The 25,214-nt window shown below is 38.0% G+C and overlaps 1 protein-coding gene across 6 annotated transcripts in view; it reads right to left on the reverse strand.

Moving 5' to 3' along the window:
• The window catches only part of RBBP8 (RB binding protein 8, endonuclease), a 133,165-nt gene that overhangs the window by 28,761 nt on the left and 79,190 nt on the right, over positions 1–25,214 (reverse strand). For 4 of the 6 annotated variants that reach the window (XM_064294648.1, XM_010586818.3, XM_003406360.4 and 1 more), the window contains 4 exons: positions 20,569–20,635; positions 7,355–7,530; positions 4,977–5,081; positions 2,020–2,117 (listed from right to left, as the gene is read on the reverse strand). In XM_064294648.1, coding sequence (XP_064150718.1) covers positions 2,020–2,117; positions 4,977–5,081; positions 7,355–7,530; positions 20,569–20,635 — 446 coding nt within the window. The remainder of the gene's footprint in view (positions 1–2,019; positions 2,118–4,976; positions 5,082–7,354; positions 7,531–20,568; positions 20,636–25,214) is intronic. The other 2 variants (XM_023543942.2, XM_010586820.3) reach the window with 2 other exon arrangements.

Below are 25,214 nucleotides of genomic sequence, written 5' to 3' on the forward strand. Positions count from 1 at the left end.
AAATGAAGCACATTTGAAGTTTTAAGGAAAAAAAAAAAAGCACCACTATTTTAGTTTTTTACATAAGTACATTCTACTATTGGTATATAAAACTCTTAATACCCCAAATCAGCATTATTAAGATGAGGGGAAGGAAACAGATATATTTACACTGACAGGAGATGAATTTAAACAGGTCCTTTAGAGATCAGTGCTTCTCAAACTTTAACATGCATACATGTCAACTGGAGATCTTGTTAAAACGCAAGTCTCTTTCACTAGGTCTGTGGTGGGGTCTGAGATTCTTTCTCTCTAAGAACCTTCAAGGCAATGCAGATGCTGTTGGCCTGTGGATGACACTTTGAGCACCAAGTGTTTAGGTATTACATAGTTCCCTTAATACATTTGGTGTTTAACAGATAATAAACTACCAACTTGCAGGCTTACAGGTAGGAGGGAATCAGAAATAATTTAAACACATTTAAAGTTCAAGGTTAAAAACTACTATCACTTGACAATGGATTTGAAACTAGAAAGGACAAAACTTCAAATGTAATGAACAACCAATTCAACTTTTAAAAATTCAACAGCAAGACAATTTCACAAGAGCATATATATATTTACTGACTAAAGCAAACTAACACTGTTTTTAAACTGTATGATGAAAGCACTTATTCTTAAGATTGAAGAATTCAAGTCTTCTATTTCCTAGGGATTAATTATGGGAAAAAGGAAATGTATCCAATGTAAGAAGTATTTAAAATAATGAAAACAAAACAGAGTCAATTTCTGACTCGATCCCTAAGAATTAGGTCTAATTGGATTGGCACTTGTGAGGACAGAGGAGGACTAAAGTAGCTATAGTAGGCCCAAGGATTCAGCATGTTTTCCAAAGCAAACTCTAGTTTAAAGGATTTTTAAAAAATCTAATAAATTTTGAGATCAACCTAAAGATTTAGGCCTTCTCTTAGATTTAACGAGGTGGAGAGGAACCCAGAGATTTAATGAGGTGGGGAGGAGCATTGTCCAAATCCTATAAGCCGTCATCACCACCCTAATTTTTTTTAATAACTAATTTTATTTTTGAGGTTGAGAAGAGACACAGTAAACATACACCAATTCAACCATTTCTACATGTACAATTCAATGACACTGATTACATTCTTCAAGTTGTGCAACCATTCTCACCCTTTTTTCTCAGTTGTTCCTCCCTCATTAACATAAACTCACTGCCCCCTAAGTTTCCCATCTTTTGAGTTGCCACTGTCAATTTGATCCTATATAGACAGATCTTAAAAGAGCTCAATGCCCAAGACAGTAAGTAGTTAAGCTAAACTACCGTTTGGTTTTCAGAAAACTTCAGGGGATGTTTTTGGTTTGAGGTTTAAATATTATCTCAGGGCAATAATTTCAGGGGTTCATCCACCCTCCATGGCTCCAGAAAGTCTGGAGTCCATGAGAATTTTAAATTCTGTTCTGCATTTCCCCTTTTGATTAGGATTCTTCTATGGAATCTTTGATCAAAATGTTCAGTAATGGTAGCTGGGTACCATTCAGTTCTTCTGGTCTCATGACAAAGGAAGCAGTTGTTCATGGAGGCAATTAGCCACATATTCCATATCTTCCTCCTATTCCTGGGTCTCCTTCTTCCTCTGTAGCTCCAGGCAAATCCATTCCAATTATTATACCTTGGATGGGTGCTTGCAAGCTTTTAAGACCCTAGGCACTATGCAGCGAACTAGGAGGTAGAAAAGAAGCACTGAACACATTATTAGGCCAATTAACTGGGACGTTCCATGAAACCATGACCCTGAATCTCCACACCAAGCAACCAAATCCCATGAGGTGTCTGGTTATATATAAGCAGCCTCGGCAGCTACTCTTTTTATTATTTTTTGTTGTTGTAAGTATATCTATCACAAAAGTTCATAGCATCCAATGATATTTGGATAAAAAAATTTTCTTGCCCAGTTCTCTAAAAACTACTTAAAAGGACCTATCAATAATTCACATATCATCATCAACTAGACAATTACTTACAGATTCTTCCTGAACATGAATTCCAAGTGTTTCAGCAACAACTGTAGCTAAATTAAAAGATGACTTTTCAGTGGAGTAACTGCTTGTTCCATGCGTTTCTAAATAGGCCAAAAATAAAGAACTCTACCAATTATACAAATAGACAAAAAACAAAATAAAGAACTCTACCAATTATACTATTATAGCAACTAGATACAGAGAAAAATATCAGAAAATGAAAATGAAAGAAAGAGGCTCAAAGAACCACTTTACAAGATGGCACTGGACATATTTTTAAATTCTGGGCAAAAAAGTCCAAAATAGCCACTATGAAATGGTAATAAACTGTAGGTATCTAGAATCCACACTTGCTATACTTTTTTAGCTGTTAAGTTTTCTATTTTTCCTAAACGATTGAAATGCAACAGGTAGATTATCTTTCTTATTGCCACTGAAAAATATCATAAAAGAATTCATATCTACAATGGATTTACTGTGACCTAAGATTTTTTTTTTTCTTAAGATACGGCATGAATGGCAAACTATAATTATAGTGCTTTTCATGAAAACATGCTTAGTGGGGAAATTTTTTAGCACTGCATAATTTTCAAATTTAAAGCTAACACTTGCTCATATGGGAATCACCTACGTTCAAGTATTTTATAAAGCGTTATGCATGCAGAATTTCAGTAACTCCACAAGTATTTACAGAGTACCTACTATGTTACTATGTTACAGGCACCATGCTAGACACTAGATGAAAAGGTTCTTATCCTCAAGTAGCTTATGAGCTATAGTTAAAAAAGAAAGGTAAAAAGAAAATTATAAGAAAATGAGATAAGCATTATAATAAATGTACAAAAAACCCCAAAACCAAACCCTCTGTGGTCGAGTTGATTCCAACCTTAAACGACCCTATAGGACACAGTAGAACTGCCCCACAGAGTGTCTAAAGAGCGCCTGGTGGATTCAAACTGCCAACCTTTTGGTTAGCAGCTGTAGCTCTTAACCACTACACCACCAGGGCTTTCAATAAATGTACAACTAAAGGGCAATTTAAACGTAGAAGAACTCCTAAATGTCCCTTAAATAATCAAGAAAAGTTATACAATGCAATGCCTAAGCTGACTCTTGAGAGAAAGAGGAATTTAATGAGTCATCTAGGTTGGGGATAGAGAGAAGGATTCTAGGCATGTTTTAGGATCCACATATAGGTCCAGACAAAATTGCATGTTCAGGAAACTACATGTGGTTCAATTGCTAGAAATCAAAGTACGAAAGATAGTAGTAGTACGAGATGAGCCCAGACAGGTAGGCTAGGGATCAGACGATGTTGAGGGGTTTGGAATTTATCCTGCAGGCAGTGAACATATACCCAATTGTTTTCAATGGAGGACAGATGCGATATTTGCATTACAAAGACAGTACTGGCCATGATATGCTGATAGGGCAACGAGCAGTCACTAACACATAAGGGGAATAATAACATTACTGAAACAGTCTTGATGAGGCGCTAAGGGCCTATGCTAGCACAATGGAGTACAAAAAATATGCATAACAGATATGTAACAGGTACACTCATTAAGACTTGGAAACTGTTTAGATATAAGAAATGAACAAGCAGGAGTCTAGGATGATTAAAGTTTTCTGATTTAGGTACTTTAAAGAGGTAAGTATAGTGTCATTCACTGAGATTGTAAATACAAGGACGAGGAGCAGGTCTGGCAGGAAAGTTTCGATTCTGGACATGTGGAAGTTGAAGGACAGCCAGGTGGACAAGTCCAACAGCAGGCAGATACAGTGGTCTGGAATTCAGGAGAAAACTCAGACAAAGATATGGATTAGGATTTATTATCTCTCCACAGAGAAACAGAGAGTGAGACAAGGCTATGCAAAAAAACCCAAATCCATTGCCGTTGAGTGGATTCCGACTCATAGCGACCCTATAGGACGGAGTAGAACCGCCCCATAGAGCTTCCAAGGAGTGCCTGGTGGATTCAAACTGCTGACCCTTTTGGTTAGCAGCCATAGCACTTAACCACTACGCGAAGACTATGCCAAGGGCCACATACTGGAAAACAGCAACATTTAAGAGGCAGATAAAGAAGAGCCAATAAAAGTAAAAAAACAAAACAAGAGAACCAGGAGATTGATACACTTTAAGAAACAGCAATTCATAATAATGTATGTCACAGAAAGATCGAGTATGATAAGGACTGGGAAGTAGTCATTTGATTTAGCAATCAAGCCACTGGCAACGTTTGCCAGAGCAGCTGTAGTGTGAATGAGACAAAGAAAAGTGTGCAAATATGCGTTCTCTTTCTCTCCCCACCTCCCAAGTCTCTTCCACCTTAGTAAACAGCAACTCTGTTCTTCCTGCTGTTCCCTTTACTCACTGCTCCTTAAACAAGCCCAACAACACTCTCATCTCAAGGTCTTTGTGCCTGCTGATCTCTCTGCCTGGGATGACCTACCTCCAGACACCCACATGTCTCACTTGCTTCTCTCAATCTATGCTCAAATGTCAGCTTATGAGAGGCTGTCCAAATACCCTTATACCTTGCTTTACCTTTCTTCAGAACACTTGCCTCCACCTGCCATATATATTTTTACTTTCCTTCGTCCCCATCTAGACTGTAAGTTCCAAGGGGGCAAGAGCTTTGTTTTGCTCAGTGCCCGGTACATAGTAGATACTCAAATATTTGTGGAATGAGTAAGTAAACCACGATAATGCCTTCTTTACTTAAAAGTATTAGCAATGTACATTAATATGGATAAAAAATATGGATAGGAATCTTAAAATGTATTAATAATAGGATAACATTACTTTCCAATATGCAAAAGTCTACTAAACTACTAATAATATAAACAAAATTATATGGAAAATATTTTTCAAAACCGTCTAGTTCAGAGTGTTGGCCACTACTGCCCACCATTTAGCATAAACTTTAAACTTGTAATCTCAGTATTTTTCTTACTAGCCATTGGAGATTGACTTTGATTGCAAGTGTCAGCCACTAGAATTTCACTTCCCCTGGGGCTGTGTTGTGGATGAGTTGAGGACTTTGGATCTTTTCTCAGTTCTAAGGGGAAAAAAGGAGAGAACTTATATATATAAACAAAGAATGAAGAAAAATACTATCAAAATTTTGATAAACCCTCTGCCATCAAGTTGATTCTGACTTAGAGACACCCTATAAGACAGTTTTATAATACTGTCCATGGCTCAAAAGTTATCCTGTATTTTAAAACCAAAATTTCAGACTCCAAGTAAAAATATCAGAATAAGGCTAAAACAGACAAAGTTTTTTAAATAGTTATATGCTGTTTTTATACAATGAAAAAATAAATCAAAAGTATTTACACCAAAACCAAGCCCATTGCCTTTGAGTTGATTCCGACTCACAGCGAGCCTACAGGACAGAGTAGAACTGCCCCATACGGTTTCCAAGGAGTGGCTAGTGGATTCAAACTCTTGACCTTCTGGGTAGCAGTGCACTCTGAACAACTGCACCACCAGGACTCCAAAAATATTTATACCGAATACAAAAGAAGGATTTCCTAATAAAGAAAACTGCTGTGATTTGTTTCCTGAATATTTCTATACATGGACTTCAACACAATCAAAATTATAAAGATGTTCTCTGTAATGATTCTTGTCCTGTCTGACAGTAGACTAAAAGGTCTGTGAATGTTCACCCTAGATCCACAGTTTTATATTTTAATTTAGCTCCTAATTATGAGCAGGGTTTTTAACAGTTCTTTTACTTTCCACTAGATGGTGATACAAGCTCAAATAAAACGGAGGAAAAAATTCCAGTCTCTTCAGAAATGTCCTCCTCTCTAGTCTCTCAGGGGACTTGGTGGTGCAATGGTTAAGACCTTGGCTGCTAACCAAGAGGTCAGCAGTTCAAATCCATCAGCCACTCCTTGGAAACCATATGGGGCAGTCCTACTCTTTCCTATAGAGTTGCTATGAGTCGAAATCAATTTGACGGCAACAGGTTTGGTTTGGTTTTGGCTCTTCTACCCATTCATAAAAAAGAATCATGATGCCTGCTTATAATAAAATGGCACAGAAAGCTTGGTGAATTGTGTCAATTTTCCAAAATCAAAGAACAAAGTCTACTTATTTTTTAAAAGGCCTAGCTTACTGACAACAATTCATTTGCATTATATAAACATGCCTGTAACTATGCAACCCCCTGCCCCCAAATACTTTCTTTGTGATAGTTTAGCCTAAAAGTCTTTACGATTTTTTTTTTCTTTTTTGTTGTGCTTTAGGTGAAAGTTTATAGGTCAGGTTAACTTCTCATACAAAAATCTACACACATATTATTTTGTGACATTAGCTGCAATCCTCACAATGGGACAGCACACTCCCCCTTTCCACCCCCAGGTCCCTGTGTCCATTCGACCAGTTCCTGTCTGTTCCTGCTGTCTCATCCTGCTTTTGGACAGGTGCTGCCCATTTGGTCTTGTATATCTGATTGAGCTAAGAAGCACATTCCTCACATGTATTATTTTTTGTTTTATAGTCCTTTACAAATTACTTTAGATTAATATTAAAAGGAATAATTATATCATGTGATAATACCAGGGCTACATGAGAAAACTGTTCCAAAGCATTTAGCAGAAATGGTAAACTGGTCTGGAATTAGAAATATGCCACCGATAAGCTACAAAGTAGATAAATTACAAAGACATTTTTTGATTACCACTAACCGCTACAAATTAAAATAACCAGTTAAAGATAGCTCCAATGGTGGGGGAGGTGTGGTGAGAACTTGAAAACACAAAAGTTTAGAGCCAGGAAGACCTATATTTCACTTTTGACTCATTTACATGCTTGATAATTGACCTTAGGTGGGTTATTTAACCTCTCTTAAGCCTACCTTCTCCTCACCTGAAAAACAAAGGTGGGAACAGCTACCTCATAATACTGTTATGAGGATTAAAATACATCAATAATGTATATAAAGCACTCAGCATAAAACCTAGCATATTGTAGGTAGAAGCTAATGTTAAGTTTCTGTACTCTTTCCTGTAATTCCACTCAGATATATACACCTAAGAATATTTTTAAAATAAAAGAGAAAAAGAAGCTACTCACTGCATTGATAAAATTTTGGGTGTGGGTGCCTACCAATTTACACGAACAACACATGTCCACACATAATACAGGCAGAAACTGCCTTCCCAGTCATTTCACTAATGGAACCAAGAACTTTAATGTCAAATTCACAGCTGTAACATAAATTACCTAAACAAAGGTTATCTTCCACTAGATTGAACAATACAAAAAATAGACAAGTTTTTCACAAACCCAGAGAACTGAAATACAATCAGTCCTTACCACCTGTACACACAGAGTGCTCCAATTTAGTGTGTGTCTGTTCTATGTATCGGACATGCAGGTTCTCCTTTCTTCGTAGCCAGTTAACTCCAGAAAAGGAAAAGGCTGTTATCGGTGAATCTGGAATAATATCTTCCTCAGATTCAGGTTCAGTTGCTTGATGCTGTTGATTATTCCTAGAGAAAAATAATGGCAATCAAAATAAAACGTAATTCAACAAATATTTATTAAAACATCTACTATACAGAAGTGACCTCAATCCTTTTTAAAAACTTTTCCCAAAACAGAAGAGTACAGAATACTTCCTAACTCATTCTATGAAGCTAGCATTACTTTGACAGCAAAGCCAGACAAAGACACCTCAAGAAAAGAAAATTACACACCAATATCCCTTAAGAATATAGATAGATACAACAGGAGCCTTAGGGGGCAATGAGTTTATGTTAACGAGGGTGGAACAACTCAAAAAAGGAAGGTGAGGAAGACTGCACAACTCGAAGAATGTAATCAGTGTCACCGAATTGACCAAGTATAAACTGTTGGACTGATGTATGTTTTGCTGTGTATATCCTCAACAACAAAAATAAAATAAACTCTATTAAAAAAAAAAAAGATGCAAGAATCCTCAACAAAATACTAGCAAAGCAAATCCAAAAGCATATTAAAAGGATCATATACCATGACCAAGTGGAATTTATGCCAGGAATTCAAGGGTGATTCAACACTAGAAAATCAGTGTTAATACTCTACACGTTAATAGAATAAAGGAAAAGAAAAACTTGATCATCTCCATCAATGCAGAGAAGGCATCTGACAAAATCCAAAACGCTTTCATAATAAAAAACACTCAAGCTAGGAATAGAAGGGAAACTCCTAAAAATGATAAAAGCATTTATGAAGAACCCATAGCTAACTCATACTCAGCAGAGAAAGACTTAAAAGCTTTCTCCTCAAGATCAGGATGCCCACTCTCACCCTGTTATTTAAAATTGTACTGGAAGTTCTACCCAGGGAAATTAGGCAAGAAAAGAAATAGAAGGTATTCAAATTGGGAAGAGAGAAGTAAAACTATCCCTTTTCACCGATGACATGATCCTAAATAACAGAAGACCCCAAAGAATTCACAAGAAGCTACAAGAGCTAATAAATAAATTCAGCAAAGTGGCAGAGTACAAGGTCAATACACAAAAATCAGTTGTGTTTTTATACATCAGCAATGAGCAAACTGAAAAGGAAACTAAGAAAACAATTCCATTTACAATAGTGACTAAAAGAAAACACCTAGGAATAAATTTAACCAGAGATCAAAGACTTGTACACTGAAAACTATAAAGCATTACTGAAAGGAATTAAAGAAGACTTAAATAAGGATTCTATGCTCCTTGGTTGAAAGACTTAATATTGTTAAGATGTCAGTATTATCTAAATCTATTGTTGAACACAATACCCAGCAAAATTCCAACAGCCTTCTTTGCATAAATGGAAAAGCCAATCCCCAAATTTATTTGGAACCGTAAGAGGTTCCAAAAAGCCAAAGTGATCTTGAAAAAGAAGAACAAAGTAGGAGGACTCATACTACTTTTTTTTTTATATATATAAGAAATATGTTATTCTTGGTGGCAATATACTCAACCAAACATACTTCCATTCACAACTGCTACATGAACAGGTCCATAACACTGGTTACATACTTCACATTGTATCATCGTTCCAACTCTACCTATTGTTTCATCGCCATTATTTTAGGCTCTCTGCCCCTTTAAGGGAAACCCTGATGGCGTAGTGGTTAAGTGCTACGGCTGCCAATCAAAGGGTCGGCAGTTCGAATCCACCAGGCGCCCCTTGGAAACTTTATGGGGCAGTTCTACTCTGTCCTGTAGGGTCGCTATCAGTCGGAATCGACTCGACGGCACTGGGTTTGGTTTGGTCTGGACCCTTAAAATTCTCATCTGTGCTTGAGATTAAGTGTTGTCAGTTTATGCTCACAGGTAATTCTTTATAAGAGTGCTATGCTCGAGGCAAACATTCTTTATTAATTGGGCTAAACTGTTGTTTAGTTTAACGATGACTCCATGGGATGCTTTCAGTTCAAAGTTTAAAGATTATGTCCAGGCATTAAATTTGGTGGTTCCCCCAGTCTCAATGAATTCAATAAGTCTGGTTTCCACGTGAGTTTGAAGCTCTGGTCCACACTACTCTTCTTTTAGATCAGAATCCATCTATTGGGTCCTGGATTGAAACGTTCAGTAATGGTAGCCACACACCATCCATTTCTTCTGGTTGCCTGGTAGAGATAGTAGTTTAGGACTCATACTCCTCGACCTGTATATTTACCACATATTATAAACCTACAGTAATCAAAACACTCTAGTACTGGTGTAACGCTAGACATATAAGCCAATGCAATAGAATTAAGAATCCAGAAATAACCCCACACATCTATTGTCAACTGATTTTCAACAAAGGTGCTAAGTCCACCCAATGGCGAAAGAACAGCCTGTTTAAAAAATGGTGCTGGGAAAACTGGATATCCACAAGCAGAGAACGAGCCTAGACCTATACCTCCACACCATGTACGAAAACTAACTCAAAATGGATCGAAGACCTAAATGCAGGAGCTGAAACCATAAAACTCTTAGAAAATGCACAGGTAATGCTTTGGAATTTAATTTTTAAAAATGGATTCTTAGATATGACACTGAAGGCATGAACAACAAAAGACAAAGTAAGTAGGACCGCAACAAAACACAACAAAAACAAAAAAGCAAAATTTTTGTTTATCAAAGGACTTTATTAAGAAAGTGAAGAGAAAACCTACAAATTGGGAGAAAATTATGGGAAGCCATATATCGGATAAGGGTTTAATATCCAGAATACATGAAGAACTCTTATCATTTAACAACAAAAAGACAATCTAATTTAAAAAATGGGCAAAAGACTTAGACATTTCATCAAAGAAAAAATTCAGATGGCCTTATTGGCACATGAAAAGGTGCCCAACGTCAGTGGTCATTCAACCTGTTGCTGTGGAGGTGATTCTGACTCACAGTGACCCTACAGGACAGAGCAGAACAACCCCATAGGGTTCCAAGGAGCGGCTGGTGTATTCAAACTGCCGGTCTTTTGGTTTGCAGCCACAGCTCTTAACCACTGAGCCACCAGGGCCTCCACTGGTCATTAAAAAACCAAAAACCAAACCCACTGCTGTCGAGTTGATTCTGACTCATAGCAACCTTATAGGACAGATTGTGATTAAAAAAGGGAAACAACAGGTGTTGGCAAAGATGTAGAGAAACTGGAACCCTCACCCATTGCTGGTGGGATTGTAAAATTGTATAGCCGCTATGGCAAATAGTTTGGTAGTTTCTCAAAAAGTTAAACAGAATTATCATATGATCCAGCAATTCCACTCTTAGGTATACACCCAAAGAATTAAAAGCAGGAACGCAAACGAGTATTTGCATACCCATGTCCACTGCAGCACTACTCACAATAGCCAAAAGTTGGAAACAGTCTAAAGGTACATCAGCAGATGAACAGATAAACAAAAAAACAAAAACAAAACAAAACAAACAAAAATGGTACATACATGCAATGAAATATTATTCAGCCATAAAGAGAAATGAAGTCCTGATACATGCTACGACATAGATGCATCTTGACAACATTATGCTGAGTGAAATAAGTCACAAATAGACAAATATGTATTATCCTATTTATATGAAATATCTAGAATAGCAAGTGAATACCAGGAGGAGGTAGGAGGGAGGGGGAAAGGAAGACATAATGCTGAAGGAACAATGAGCTTCTGTTAGGAGTGATGGAAAAATATGAGAATAGTTAATGGTGACAGTTGGACAACATGATAAACATATTTAATGTCACTAAACTGTACATGGGGAACTCTGGTGGCATAGCAGTTAAGAGCTATGGTTGCTAACCAAAAGGTCAGCAGTTTGAATCTACCAGGTGTTCCTTGGAAACCCTGTGGGGCAGTTGAAGACTGTTGAAATGGCAAATGCTTTGTTACCTGTGTATTTACCACAAAAACAAACGTAAGAACTACTATACAGTACAGAGCTACAGTGTAATCTCTGACATCTAATGTTACATTCCTAAACATGAAAATTAGAGAGGTACTCAGATGATCATAGTACGAGATGGTAAACATTACTATAATAAGTGATGTACAAAGTGTAGCTGATGGCACTTGAGGTGCAATTAGAAGAATTTCAAACGGCAGAGAAGATCAGCAGAGGACCCAGCAATTTCAGTAAAAGCATGCAGTACTCCATACTTGTGTTGGAGGACAAGCTAAAACCACCTGAAGGACAGCCCTGATAAGTGTGCACATAGCTTGGAAGGCAAGAGAAAAGGAATTAAGGTTTTAGAGCATGAAAGAAATGTGGCAATCTAGTAGCACTGTCTGGGAGACTAAATAGGACAGAAGGTAAGGAGACAAGGAAATCAATTAGACAGTGGCTGTAATAATCCAGGCAAAAGCTTCTGTGGGTTTGAACTAGAACATTGAAAGTAAGTATGGAAAGGAAGAGACCAACGTTAAACACTGTGGTCATAGAAAATCAACATGGCTCGGCAAATGACAAATAAATTGTGATAATTAATACTAACATTGATAGTTAACAACATCTGTTGAGAGTTTACACTGCCAGGCACTGTCTGAAACGCTACATGTATCACAACTCTGTGAAGCAATATTACTTTCACTTTACAAATGAGGCAGTAAGGGTACAAAATTTAAGTCAGGTACTAAAACAGTAAGCAACAGAGCGAGGATTTAAATCTAGGCAGTCACACTTTAGAAACCATACTGGTATCCACTGAACGTGGTATCCCTAGTGTATAGACCATAACCTTAACGACTGACTACAAGCGGGTTTCAAACTTTTGAATTTCTACCACACTTCTATCCATGTCCCCTTACAGTCTTTTATTTTTTTTAATTATTTTAATTATTTTAAAGCTTAAGTCATATCATGTCACTCCTCTGCTTAAAACCCTGCCACAGGACCACAGTCTCAGTGAACATCTAGCTCAATTGGGTAACAGAGTTTATAAAGAAAATGTTCTATGTTCTAGTTTGGTGAGTAGTGTCTGGGGTTTTAAAAGCCTATGAATGGCCATCAAGGATACTCCACTTGTCTCACACCTTCAGGAGCAAGGAAGAATGAAGAAAACCAAGGGTACAAGGGAAATATTAGTCCAAAGGACTAATGGACCACATCTACCATGGCCTCAACCAGACTGAGTCCAGCACAACTAGATGGTGCCCGGCTACCACCACTGACTGGTCTGACAGGGATCACAACAGAGGGTCTCGGACAGAGCTGGAGAAAAATGTAGAACAAAATTCTAACTCAAAAATAAAGACCAGACTTGCTGGCCTGACAGAGACTGGAGAAACCCTGAGAGTATGGCCCCCGGACATGCTTTCGGCTCAGTAATGAGGTCACTCCTGAGGTTCGCCCTTCAGCCAAAGACTGAGCAGGCCCATGGAACAAAACAAGACTAAAGGGGTGCACCATCCCTGGGGTGGGGACTGGAAGGCAGAAGGGGAACGGGAAAGCTGGTAATAGGGAACCCAGGGTTGAGAAGGGAGAGTGTTGACATGCTGTGGGGTTGTTAACCAATGTCACACAACAATGTGTGTACTGTTTGATGAGAAACTATTTTGTTCTGTAAACCTTCATTTAAATTTTAATTAAAAAAAAAAAAACCCTGCCACATCTCACCCATTTCATTGAGAATACAAGGCTAAGTCCTTTTAATGACCCTTAAGGTCCCATATAATCTGACCGCCACCCCTCCCTAATACCTCTGACCTCTTTTCCTATTGTACTCTACTCCAGCCACACTTGTTTCCTTGATGTTCCTCAAACACACCAAGCACACTCCTACCTTAGTCCTTTGTTCTTACATCTGCTTAGAATGCTTTTCCCCTAGATAGCTACATGGTTAATTACTTCATCTCCTTCAAGTCTTTGCTGAAATTTTACTTTCTCATCAAAACCTACCTTGACCACACTATTTAAAATTGTGACTCCCCACCATACCCTAGTACTCTTATTCCTTTTTATTCGGCTCTATTTTCTTTATCCATAGCATTTAATGCTTTCTAATGTATTATACAATTTGATTATTTATTATGTCTATTCCTTAACTGATGGAGCTCTGGAGGCGAAGTGGTTAAGAGCTCAGCTGCTACCAAAAGGTTAGCAGTTCTAATTCACCAGCCGCTCCTTGGAAACCCTATGGGGCAGTTCTATAGTTTCCTCACCTATAAACGTACTTTCCTACTTGCTTTTTGTAGGAAACTTGTGAAAATGAAATAACGTATGTAAAATATGTAGACTGTATAAAGATAGACCAATGCTCAGAATATAAGTAGGTATTTAATCAATAGTGCTATTATCTTAAAATGAACTAGACTACATGAGATAAGGTTTCTTCAGCAACCTACTATGAATCGGCTCGACAGCAACAAGTTTGGTTTTTTTTTTTTTTAATTGCTTACCTGACAGAATGAAAGCTCAAAAAGCACAAAAACCTTTGTATCCCAAGTACCTCCAATAGTGCCTGGCACTCAGTAGGTGCTCAAAAATATTTGCTGAATCAATGCATGACAGAGTCCCAGGTTCCACTAAAGAAAGAGATTTGAACTAATCTAGGCATAGTCTCTTAACCAACTCGGTTCAGGACTAACGACACCTAATGATTGGGTTTGGAATTAACTGTGGTTACCGAGTAAAATAAAGCTACCTAGCTTTCCCATGTCAGGTCATGACTGACCTACATGCGAAACGATCCTTACCAGTTAGGTATTTAGGCTCCAAGTGACAAAGCCAGTCTATTCTAGTAGACTCTTATCAATTTGTAATACTACTTACGACCAAGTTATAACATAATGAGAATTTTATAAACTATAACTGACAGAGATATATTTAAGACATTAGAAGACAAAGATCAATTTTTCCTAAGAAAGATCTATACCTTAATTTCCTACATAATATGAATATTACTTGTGGTGTATAATTCTAGATGGAGGACCAATCTTTAGAGTGAATATCTAAATTTTAATCTCTCTATGATTATACCATCTTGCTTCTGGAAAAAGAGAGTAAGCCAGAGTCATATGAGAAAGTCTCATAAATTAATGGAGTGTGAAATCTATCTGACCGAGCTTTAACTAATCATATCATAGTCTATCTACTTATTACTCTTAAAATCAACCTGAAACATGAATGAGTCACAAGAAGAAACTGATTTCCCAACTAGAATAGTGGGATCACAGAAGAGGGGGAAAAAAAAGAAAAACTAGCTCTAAGTATCCAAACTAAGTAAACAAATGCTGGCTTTGTCCTCCTCTGTCCTTCTCCGTCATAAAAGAAAAAAAAAAAAAATTCCATGTTTTAATCAAGTTTCTTCTTTAAGCATCAGGTCTCACTCTGATTTTCCGAGAAAAGTTCACACCACACTTTTTGGTGAAATTATTTATACACATTGTTCTCATTTTACTTTTCCTTCTAATGGCCTGAGAGTACATTCCTTCGGTTGGTCGTTTTGTTTGCAGGCCTCTCTTCAGATTCCCGTCAAAACTGTTTTAGTTGTTCGCCTTCCCAAAGACCTAAAGATCTAGGGTTTGTCTTCATAAGGAATCCGTAAAAAAGCTTTTAACATTCAGCTTTTCTCCTCCTCTACTTTAAAGAACTTAAACGTTTTCAATTAAAACATAATTTAAACTTAATGAAGCATGTTTTGATTCCTAAAATATAAACTACTGAGTCTGATACCAGATTTCAGCAAAATTATAGAAATTATTTTAAGAGAGCTTATTAGCTAGCTCTTAAGGAGAAGAATCCCCAATCTCTTGGAACCAGTATGTTTATTATAGGAACAATTCAAATAAGACTAAAAAAAAAAAAAAAAAGGTTATTAAACCAGCTGCCCCAAGGACTGCTTTACTGTATATCTAGCTCTCAAGGAGCAACTGGATAAAGATTCTATTGATATTCTCTCGTTGTCAACAAAAAGAAGAAATATAACCTTGGCACCAATAAGACTGACTTCTAACTGAACAATATCACTCAGACAAAGAATTACAATTAATGAAGCAATCTGTAGCAGTATACCTCAGAAGTCTATCATTAGGTTTTTTTCAACAATTTATTAATGGTCTTGATGCAGAACACCAATGGAATATTCATCAAATTTGTGAAAGACACAAAGCTGAGAATAAAGCTAACCTAATATATGGCAGAAAAAAATCAGCACATGAAGGATCCCCAGAAGCTGGAATAACTGAACTGAGTCAGAAGAGATAGGATCCTGGCTCTGTCACCTACACAGTGATACCACGTAGATAACCTTTGGAGTGTATTTTAGCACAAGACCATAACAGGGTGAGAAGTCCTGGTGGCACAGTGGTTAAAGACTCGGCTGCTAACCAAAAGGTTGACAGTTTGAACTGACCAGTTGTTCCGTGGGAGAAAGATGTGGCAGTCTGCTTCTGTAAAGACTGTAGCCTTAGAAGCCCTATGGGGCAGTTCATTACTCTGTCCTATCGGGTCACTGTGAGTTGGAATCAACTCAATGGCAATGAGTTTGGTTTTGGTTTTATAAAAGGGTTTATGCAAACTCTAAAGTGTGGTAGACCTGGGTTCAAATTCTGAGTCTGACACCTGCTAGTCACACTGGCTACGTTTTTAAACTTTTCTAAGCCTCAGTTTCCTCATCTATAAAAGTAGGTACTTTCCTACTTCCTTTTTGTAGGAAACTTGTGAAAATGAAATAACATATGTAAATACATGTAGACTGTACAAAGATAGCCCAATGCTCATAAAATAAGTAGGTATCTAATCAACAGTGCTATAATCTTAAAATGAAGTAGACTACATGAGATACGGTTTCTTCAGCAACCTACTACGAAGCCCTGACTCTGAAGTCCTGTATTTACATCAAAAACACCAAATACAAGTAGAGGATGGAGACAGGGCTTAGACATTGATTTAAAGGTTTTACTTAGCTGTAACGGACCACCAGTGATGTAATACACATATATTTTGACTACAGTAAGTAAAATGATACAGAAAAAGGGAGGTGAAAGTATTGTTCTACTGGCCAGATTATACCTAGAATATTGATTTCTTAATTAAGATATCAACTAACTAAACATTATACAGAAATGGCACTCTGAGGAGTCTCTAGGTAATGCTATATGAGGAACAGTTAATGCAGCAGAGGACATTTACTCTAGAGAAGACAAGAAAGACTCAGAAGGACCAGGATAGCTATTTTCATGTACATAAAGGGCCATCAAATGGAAGAAGGTTCTAAATGGTCCCAGGAAGCAAAACTAGGATCAACAAACATAACTTGTAAGTAAGGTGAACTCTACTCAATCGTAGGGAAATTTTCTAATTTCAGGTGACTAAAATTAAATTATGATCGAGGTATTAAAACGATGCTATTTGTTCTATTAAACAAGTTGTACAAAGAATTCTGTTTAGAAGAGAGGGCTGAATGAAACGAATCCTAAAGTTCTTTGAAATATTAAGATTACAGACTCCTTTGACTTTCTTTCACTGGTCCAGAAGATTCTTACTCTAGTGTCACTAAATAAATGCCCTACCATATAAGACATGACTTCAAAATCAGCTCAGGTAAATTAGAAACACAGCATTTAACAAGCAGAAGTATAAGTCAAAAGATATTTTTTTCTAAACTTCAGTGGGAATTTCAGGCACGAATAGCATACTGTTACAGTGGTTTAGGTAGTCAGAGGAAACAAGATGATACTTGCTACTTTTTAAACTACCAAAAGAAACTGTGTGTGTGTGTGTGTGCAGAACAAGTTACAAAAGAAGCTGGCCCATGAGAATCATTACTATCTTAAACTTCAGGGGAGAAATTAAAGAATAGATTAGCTCCTACACTGTTCCAAGGCACGATCTAAATAAAACATACATGCCCAGAACTCTATATGATTATTAGTCTTTGTTGTAATTTCAAACTTCAGCCTTTACTTCTTTTCTAAAACACCAATGAGCTGCAACAAGAAAAATTTGTGAGCTTGAGAACACTAAAAATAAATGAATTCCAGACTAATTAGAATTCATATTTCTACCAAGCAAATGCCATTATCCAGTTCTGACGTACACCTTGGTTTCTGAGGAAATCGCACATCTAATCTGTATTAACTTTCATTATTTTATCTGCCTCTACGCTTTGTATACTATCTGTCGTTGGTATTCACAAACGTCAAAGCTGATGTGTTAAAAATACCATAAGCTATATGTGCTAAATTACTTCATACAACATAAATTAATGTAGGTCAATCATCACTTATCTGAAATTCTTGGAACCAGATGTGACTGGGAATTCAAAGAAAAGTTTTTAATGAAAGGTAATAAGGAACACATACAGGTTATTACGTGACACCTCCTGTGGGGTCTGAGGCATCATCCTGTAATCAAACATTGATATTTCCACAGTAAAACAACTGAATAGTCACAGGAAGTAGAATTAAATAAAAGAGTATAAATAGCATCCTGTCTACTGAGATAAGGTTAGGCTGTGAATGACAACTAAAAAAACCTTTTGGGTTGTGTAATCATCTATGAGAGAGTGAGGATCTATGTTCTAGCCTCACTTCATTATACAACACGAGGAAAATTTCAAAGTGTTGATATTTCCGTATATGCGTTCAATAGTCTGTTTGATCCCATAGCCTCCTTTTCTCACCTGACAATGATCCCTCCTCAAAACTCCCTTTAGCTACCAATATTCAGTGGACTGATCACATGGAAGGAATATAAAAATTCTATTGGACACCCATTACCTAAAAGTATACTGATAAGAATGTTAATTCCACCTGTGAGACCTGTTTAAAGAGAAAACAGCTATTCTAAGCCAAAATAATACACATTTACAGTTTATCAAAGTTTTTGTATGTCTCCACTCAAATTCAACAGAATCTTTAAGAATGGCCCCAAAAGCATTAAAATGATCCTGAATCCTAACTCTTAAAAAATATTACATATACTTTAATTATATGGCAACTAAGAGTTAACCATATCTCTGCTCGGCATTAGTTACACCATACCCAGAAAAACATTTGTTTGTTTGTTTGTTTTAGACAGCACTGCATAGAATAAAGCCTTTTAAAGCAGAAGATAGGGTCTGAGTGATGGTCTCCTTACCTACTAACTGTGAGACCATAAGTAACTTATTTGACTTTTTGTGAGCTGTAGCTTTCCCATCTGTAAAGTAGGGATAATAAAGCTACTTTGTAGAATCACAGTGAAGTTTAGACATAAAACACATAGAAGAGCAAGTGGCACACAAGAAACAAGGTAGTATTTTTATTCTTTAAGAGAAAGGCAGTTTATTTCCTCATGACTTCCTCTTTCTGGACTGCTGCTGTGATTTGCCCTAACTCACTGGCCTGGGAACTGAAAGACCCCAATAACTTGAAAAATCCACATGCCATCTGACGAACCCATGGATCCTGATGATGTCATCCCCACGCAACTTCACCAGCATGTTCTTCCTCCCTAACTGCGACTCGTGCATAACCTAAGAGTTCCCCACTCTCTTCCCAGGCTGTAGCGGTTCTTCAATCACACAATGAAACCACTTGGGGAGCTTCCAAAATTCTGAATCGGGGATCCCACACTGAGAGGCTCAGCCTGGGATGGAATTTTAAAAATGTCCCAACGCCAAGCTTTTCTTAAAAGTGGTGGAAAAAATCGGGAACATGTAAGGGTGATGGTTGAACAACATGATAAACATCATTGCTGTCACTGAACTGTATATGCGAAGATTGTTGAAATGTACAATGTTCTGTTACCTATATATTTACCACAATTAAAAAAAAAAAAAAGTGAAGCAAAACCAAACAAGATACCTATTGATGTCATTTGAAAGATACCTTTAAGGAAAAGATTGCTTATTATTAATAACTTACCCTTCTCATGCCAGACCTATTGCTTTATGACTATATTGGTACACAAGATTTACAAGAAGAATTCATCTGTTATAAAATAAATTAAAAGCAAAGACTGAAAAAAAAAAAAAAAAGAAAGGCGGGAGGGAGGTGAGAACAGAGGAAGTTCTCCAGCCTGAGATCTACATAGCAGGAAATGTTTCTTCAGTTTGCTTTTATGAAGCTTCTAGGACAGGGTTGGAAGGGAGGTAACAAAACTCATTTTGCCTTTCCCACAATAGTAAAAAACCTACTATTTTGCACATTAACAAGGAGCCAAGTTGAGAGGGGGAAGAGGAAGAGGAGAGCAAGGTTTGTGAGAGGGAGTGAGGCTGTGCAGTTCTATTACCTGGGTTGGGTAGAGGTGCCTGACTAGGCCTGTGGTGGGCAGTATGCAGTAGGCTGGGGTGGCCGGGCTGCAAGGAGGTGGTGGGAGCCAGGACCGCCACAGTTGGGCAGGAGGCTTAGAAGTCTCTTCCTCCAAAGAGGCCTCTCTGCCACCTCTGGAGCCTCTGCCAGGCCCAAATGGCTGGGCCTCACCTGTCCACAGGCCCAGGAGCTGCCTGCCACCAAGGCCTGACTTTGGGGCCAGGTGGGAAGGTGGAGAGGCGAGGCACAGGGGTCTGCATGGAGGCCTGGAGCTCAGCCAGGTGATGGTGGGCCCCTGTTGCTCCAGAGGCGGCAGGTACGCTTGACCACCACCACCACTCCCAACCCCTGCACCACTCCCAATAGCACACTCTGAGGTGGTAGGGAAGGCATGGTGGAGAAGGGAGAATCGCCATGTCATGCGCATCCTGAAATGTGCTGGGGGCACCAGAGCTGAAGAAGAGACATAGCCCGACTCTCTCATAATGCAGATTTTTGTATAACCACCTGGTCTTTGGAACCTAACCATGTCAATAAGTGAGAGTTGGTATATATCTTTATAGTCACATAACAAAAAAAACAAAAAACAAAAAAAAACCCAAACCCATGGCTATAAAGTTGATTCCAATTCATAGCAACCCTATAGGACAGAGTAGAACTGCCCCACACAGTTTCCAAAGAGCACCTGGTGGATCTGAACTGCAGACCTTCTGGTTAGCAGCCGTAACACTTAATCACTATGCCACCAGGATTTCCACAGTCTGTATAGCTAAATAAAAAGAAGACAGAAAAGCTAGAAAAAATACTCAATTTTCTGAAGCAATTTGGGAAAAATACTTACTCAATTTTCTGCTGCAGTTGTTCAGAAAGCTTTTTATTTTCTTCCTGTAGAGTATTCTTTTCATTCACTTAAATACAACGTGAACAAGAAGGGACATGTTAAATCTAATGTGAGTAAGAAGGCACATAACACAGTTACATTAACATCTATGTCAGGCATTTTTTTAGTAAAATATTGAACTATTATGGAGAAATTAGGATTTTCAAGTCTAAGTTATAATACTAGTCAGGGTTAATGCTAGTGTGGCAAAACTAATTTGTTCTTAGTGACTGTTGTTGTTAGCTGCTGTCGCGTCAATTCCAACTCATGGTAACACCCTTACGTGCAAAGTAGAACTGCTCCACAGGGTTTTCAAGGCTGTGACCTTCTGGAAGCAGACTGCCAGGCCTAAACGCCATCGGGACTCTGGGTGGGTTTGAACTACCAACTTTTTGGTTAGTAGTCCAGTGTTTAACCAGTTGCACTATCCAAGGACTCCCAAGTAGTGATTACTGTATCTCAAATTGTACTAGTTCTATGTAAATGACTGACAATTTTATGTAATGCCTGACAATTTTATGTAATGCCTGTGGGGAACAACAAAAGAATAGTACTGGGGAGCACAGTCTATTTATACTGAGGATGAGAAAGCATTCCATTTGGTTACTCAGCCCTTCTAACTTCAAATACCAATTTAGTGAGAGTCACTTACCTTGAAATAAATCTGAACATTAAAAGCAATAAGATACTGATTATCAGTGTAATTTTAATAATATAAACAAATCTAAGTCATATTTTCTTCTTTTAAGTCATATTTTCTTCTTTAGTCATACTGTTTGCTTCATGAATAACTATGCTGTAAGTAATTTTAAAATATCCATTGAAGCATTATCTGTTTGCATGAATCCTGCCACTAAATTTTCCTATCCATTCTTATTTAATTTATAAAGCAGAAACCCAATTTTGGGCTGTAATTTCCACAGCAGCCAGCACAACACTCTTTCTAATACTCAGTATAATGTCACTGGGCAAGCATGTATTTTTCTAACAGGAGTAGATCCAAAAAAATCCAAATTACAGTAAAGACAATTAACTTCTACCAAACAAGGGTATTCATTTTCTAAAAATTTGTTAATAAGTCAGTGGTTTATAAATCCGAACATATTTTCTTGCATTGGTCAAATTAAATTTTTTTTCAGTATCTATAAAATGTGAGGCTACTGAACCACCTCCTTTGGAGGATCTAAAAAAAGTCTTAAGATATGGACAGTTACCTAAAGGAGAGTATAGTTTAGTGAGACATAAGATACTACATAAACACGTTTTACACAACTCAAAGTGAAAATGGTCAGTAGAGATGTATAAATAAAGTACTAAAGGAAATTTCAAGGAGGAATAGGTTACTTTGAGCCCTTAAGAAGATCTGAAAAGAATTTACCAGGACAATTGAGCTGGATAAGAGACTATTCTATGCAGAGAATTAGTGGAACACAGTTAGGAAGGTTGGCTATAATGAATGGTAGAAAGTCTTCAATATGAAGCTAAGACATTGGAATTTTATATTAAAGATTACCAGTTGTCATTTTCTGTAGATGAATGACATATATTCAAAGTTTCAGCTTGGGAAGATTGATTTGTGAGTATGTATAGCATAGACTAAAGTGAGAAGTACTGAAAAGAAGACAGGTCAGGAGATCATTAAAATAAGTAAGTGTCTGAGAAGGCAGGGCCAAGGTAGTGGAGTAGTCAGACGCTTCCTGTGGTTCCTCTTACAATAAGACCCAAAAAAACAAGTGAATCGATTATATATGGCAATCTAGGAGCCCTGAATATCAAAGGCAAAGCTGAGGAATCAGACTGAGTGGCAGGGGAAGGGACAGACGGTTCAGAAGCAGCAAGGAGTTGCCAGACTTGACCCAGCAGGAATCTGCACCCTACAGGCCAGATCATTTGGCACGTGCGGTGAGGCAAGCAGTGGCGTTCGGGATGTGTTTTCCACATCAGGAGGGACCAAGTGGCAGAGAGTCTACTCAAGCCTCCAGAACCAGTGAAAAGCGGCACTCAATCGGCAAAAGATAAATACATACGTCTAACCTACCATGCGGACCAAAAAACATCTCATTTGGGAATAACCTCTTTCTCATTTACCTGCCCCCTCCCCACTGCGCACTGGGTCCTGGGCCAGCTTCAGTGACTGCCAACCGCTGCTTCCCCTGGGCTGGAAGTAGGACCTGTCACATGCCATGAGCCATTCTCCCAGCCTTGGAAACAGAAAAAATTAACAAATGGGAAAAAATAATCTGCCAGCTCCCCTAAAACAGGAACTCAGGGCAGGTACAGCTCTTTTGCCTAGGCACAAGCATAAGGGGTCCGCAGACTTTGAATACCTTTCACCCCTGCATAGACCTATGTGGGCCCATTTGAACAGCATACGCCCTCATTAGCACAGGACAACAGGGTATATACCTGAAGCCTAACTTCAACTGTATCAGTTATATGGTGGAGTGGCAGGTTCATGACATCTGCCATTGCTCTGCCCATGAAGCAGGGTCCTCATTTATCCACATCAGGGGCCTGAGGACTGGTGGCTCCTAGCCACCTGCGAGAGGGGTTCAAAAATAAGTGGTGCCTCCCAGTCCTTACAGCCAACAGCATTGGGTGCCCATAGTCCAGCTGTAAAACCCACCCACCTATGAACTTGTGGGAACAGGGACACGCTTTCCTCCCATATGCTCAGGCGCAGCTGTCAGCCCCCTGCCTTGCTCAGCTCATGAACCCCTACTGCAGCCAGATACCTATGCCTACTCCAATCACCCCTGCCTCTCAAGGTCTGCAGGTAAGAACCTGCACCACACACTTGGTGACCGACTATGTGGATACCTGAGCTGAATCCATATAAGAAAAGTAAACAGACGCCTAGGCTCACACACGCAGTTACAGGTCTAACTACCTGGTGACAGGACGTTAGAGCTTCAAAGGTGCCAATAATCAAACTAGCTCACACAAACAGCCTATTTGGGCATATCAAAACAAAACAAAACAAGAAACTAGGACACACTAAGCAAACATAAAATAAATAAATATAACTTATTGATGGCTTGGAGACAACAGTCAATATCAAATCACATAAAGAGGCAGACCAGGATGGTTTTGGCAAGCTCCCAAAACAAAGAATCAAAAAATCCTCCAGAGGAAGAGGACTTCTTGAATAACTGGAGGTAAAACCGAAAAGATTAATAAACAGAACTCTTCAAGCTATCAGGAAGGAGATGAGGCAAGATGCAAAACAACCCAAGGAACACACAGACAAAGCAACAGAGGAACTTAAGAAGATACAGAACAGCACAAGGACAAATTTAACAGGCTGCAAGAATCCACAGAGAGACAGCACACAGAAATCCAGAAGATTAACAATAACATTTCAGAATTAGAAAACTCAATAGAAAGTCATAGGAGCAGAATAGAGGTAATAGAAGCCAGAATTAGCAAGAGGGAAGATGAAGCACTAGACACCAACTCATTTGAAGAAAAATCAGATAAAAGAATTTAAAACAATGAAGAAATCCTAAGAATTATGTGGGTCTCTATCAAGTTTTTTTTTTTTTTTTTCCTATCAAGTGGAATAACCTACGAGTGACTGGAATACCAGAAACAACAGAGAGAACTGCTGAATGTTTATTGGGAGAAAACATCCCTGATATCGTAAAAGATTCATCTAATGTTGAACCATCCCTGCATACCTGGTATGAATCCCACTTGGTCATGGTGAATTATTTTTCTGATATGTTATTGAATTGTGTTGGCTAGAATTTTGATGAGGATTTTTGCATCAGTGTTCATGATGGACATTGGTCTGTAGTTTTTTTTTGTAGTGTCCTTACCTATCCAAGACGCTCATCGAACACCACACAAAGTAGATCCCAAAAGAAAGTCGCCAACACATGTAATAATCAAACTTGTCGAAACCAAAGATAAAGAGAGAATTTTAAGAGTGGCTAGGGATAAACGAAAAGTCATCTACAAAGGAGAGTCAATGAGACTAAGCTCAGACTACTCAGCAGAAACCATGCAGGCAAGAAGCCATGACATGTATAAAGCCTTGAAGGAAAAAAATTGCCAGTCAAGAAGCATATATCCAGCAAAACGGTCTCTCAAATACAATGGTAAAATTAGGGCATTCACAGATAAACAGAAGTTTAGGGACTTCGTAAAAACTAAACCGAAATTACAAGAAATACTAGAGTCCTTTGGTTAGAAAATCAGTAACATCTGATAACAACCCAAAACTAGAACACAGGACAGGACAGCCAGGTTATCAATCAAGTTAGGGAAGTCACAAAAATAAATCAAAGGTAAAACACTGAAAATAGGGAAACAGAGAAGTCATTAAGGAGAAGATGACAACATTAAAATAAAAAAGAGGGACTAAAAATGTAGTCATAGATCTTTCATATGGAGAGGAAGTCAAGGCGATATAAAGAAATAAAAGATTGGTTTAAACTTAGAAAAATAGGGTAAATATTAAAATAACCACAAAGGAAACTAACAATCTTACACATCAAAACAAAAAACAAGGAAAACATAAAAACCAAAAAAAACTAAACCCATTGCCATCAAGTCGATCCTGGCTCATTGCGACCCTATAGGACAGGGAAGAACTGCCCCAC

This window comes from Loxodonta africana, chromosome 11, assembly GCF_030014295.1.
Source record: "Loxodonta africana isolate mLoxAfr1 chromosome 11, mLoxAfr1.hap2, whole genome shotgun sequence".
NCBI lineage: Eukaryota > Metazoa > Chordata > Mammalia > Proboscidea > Elephantidae > Loxodonta > Loxodonta africana.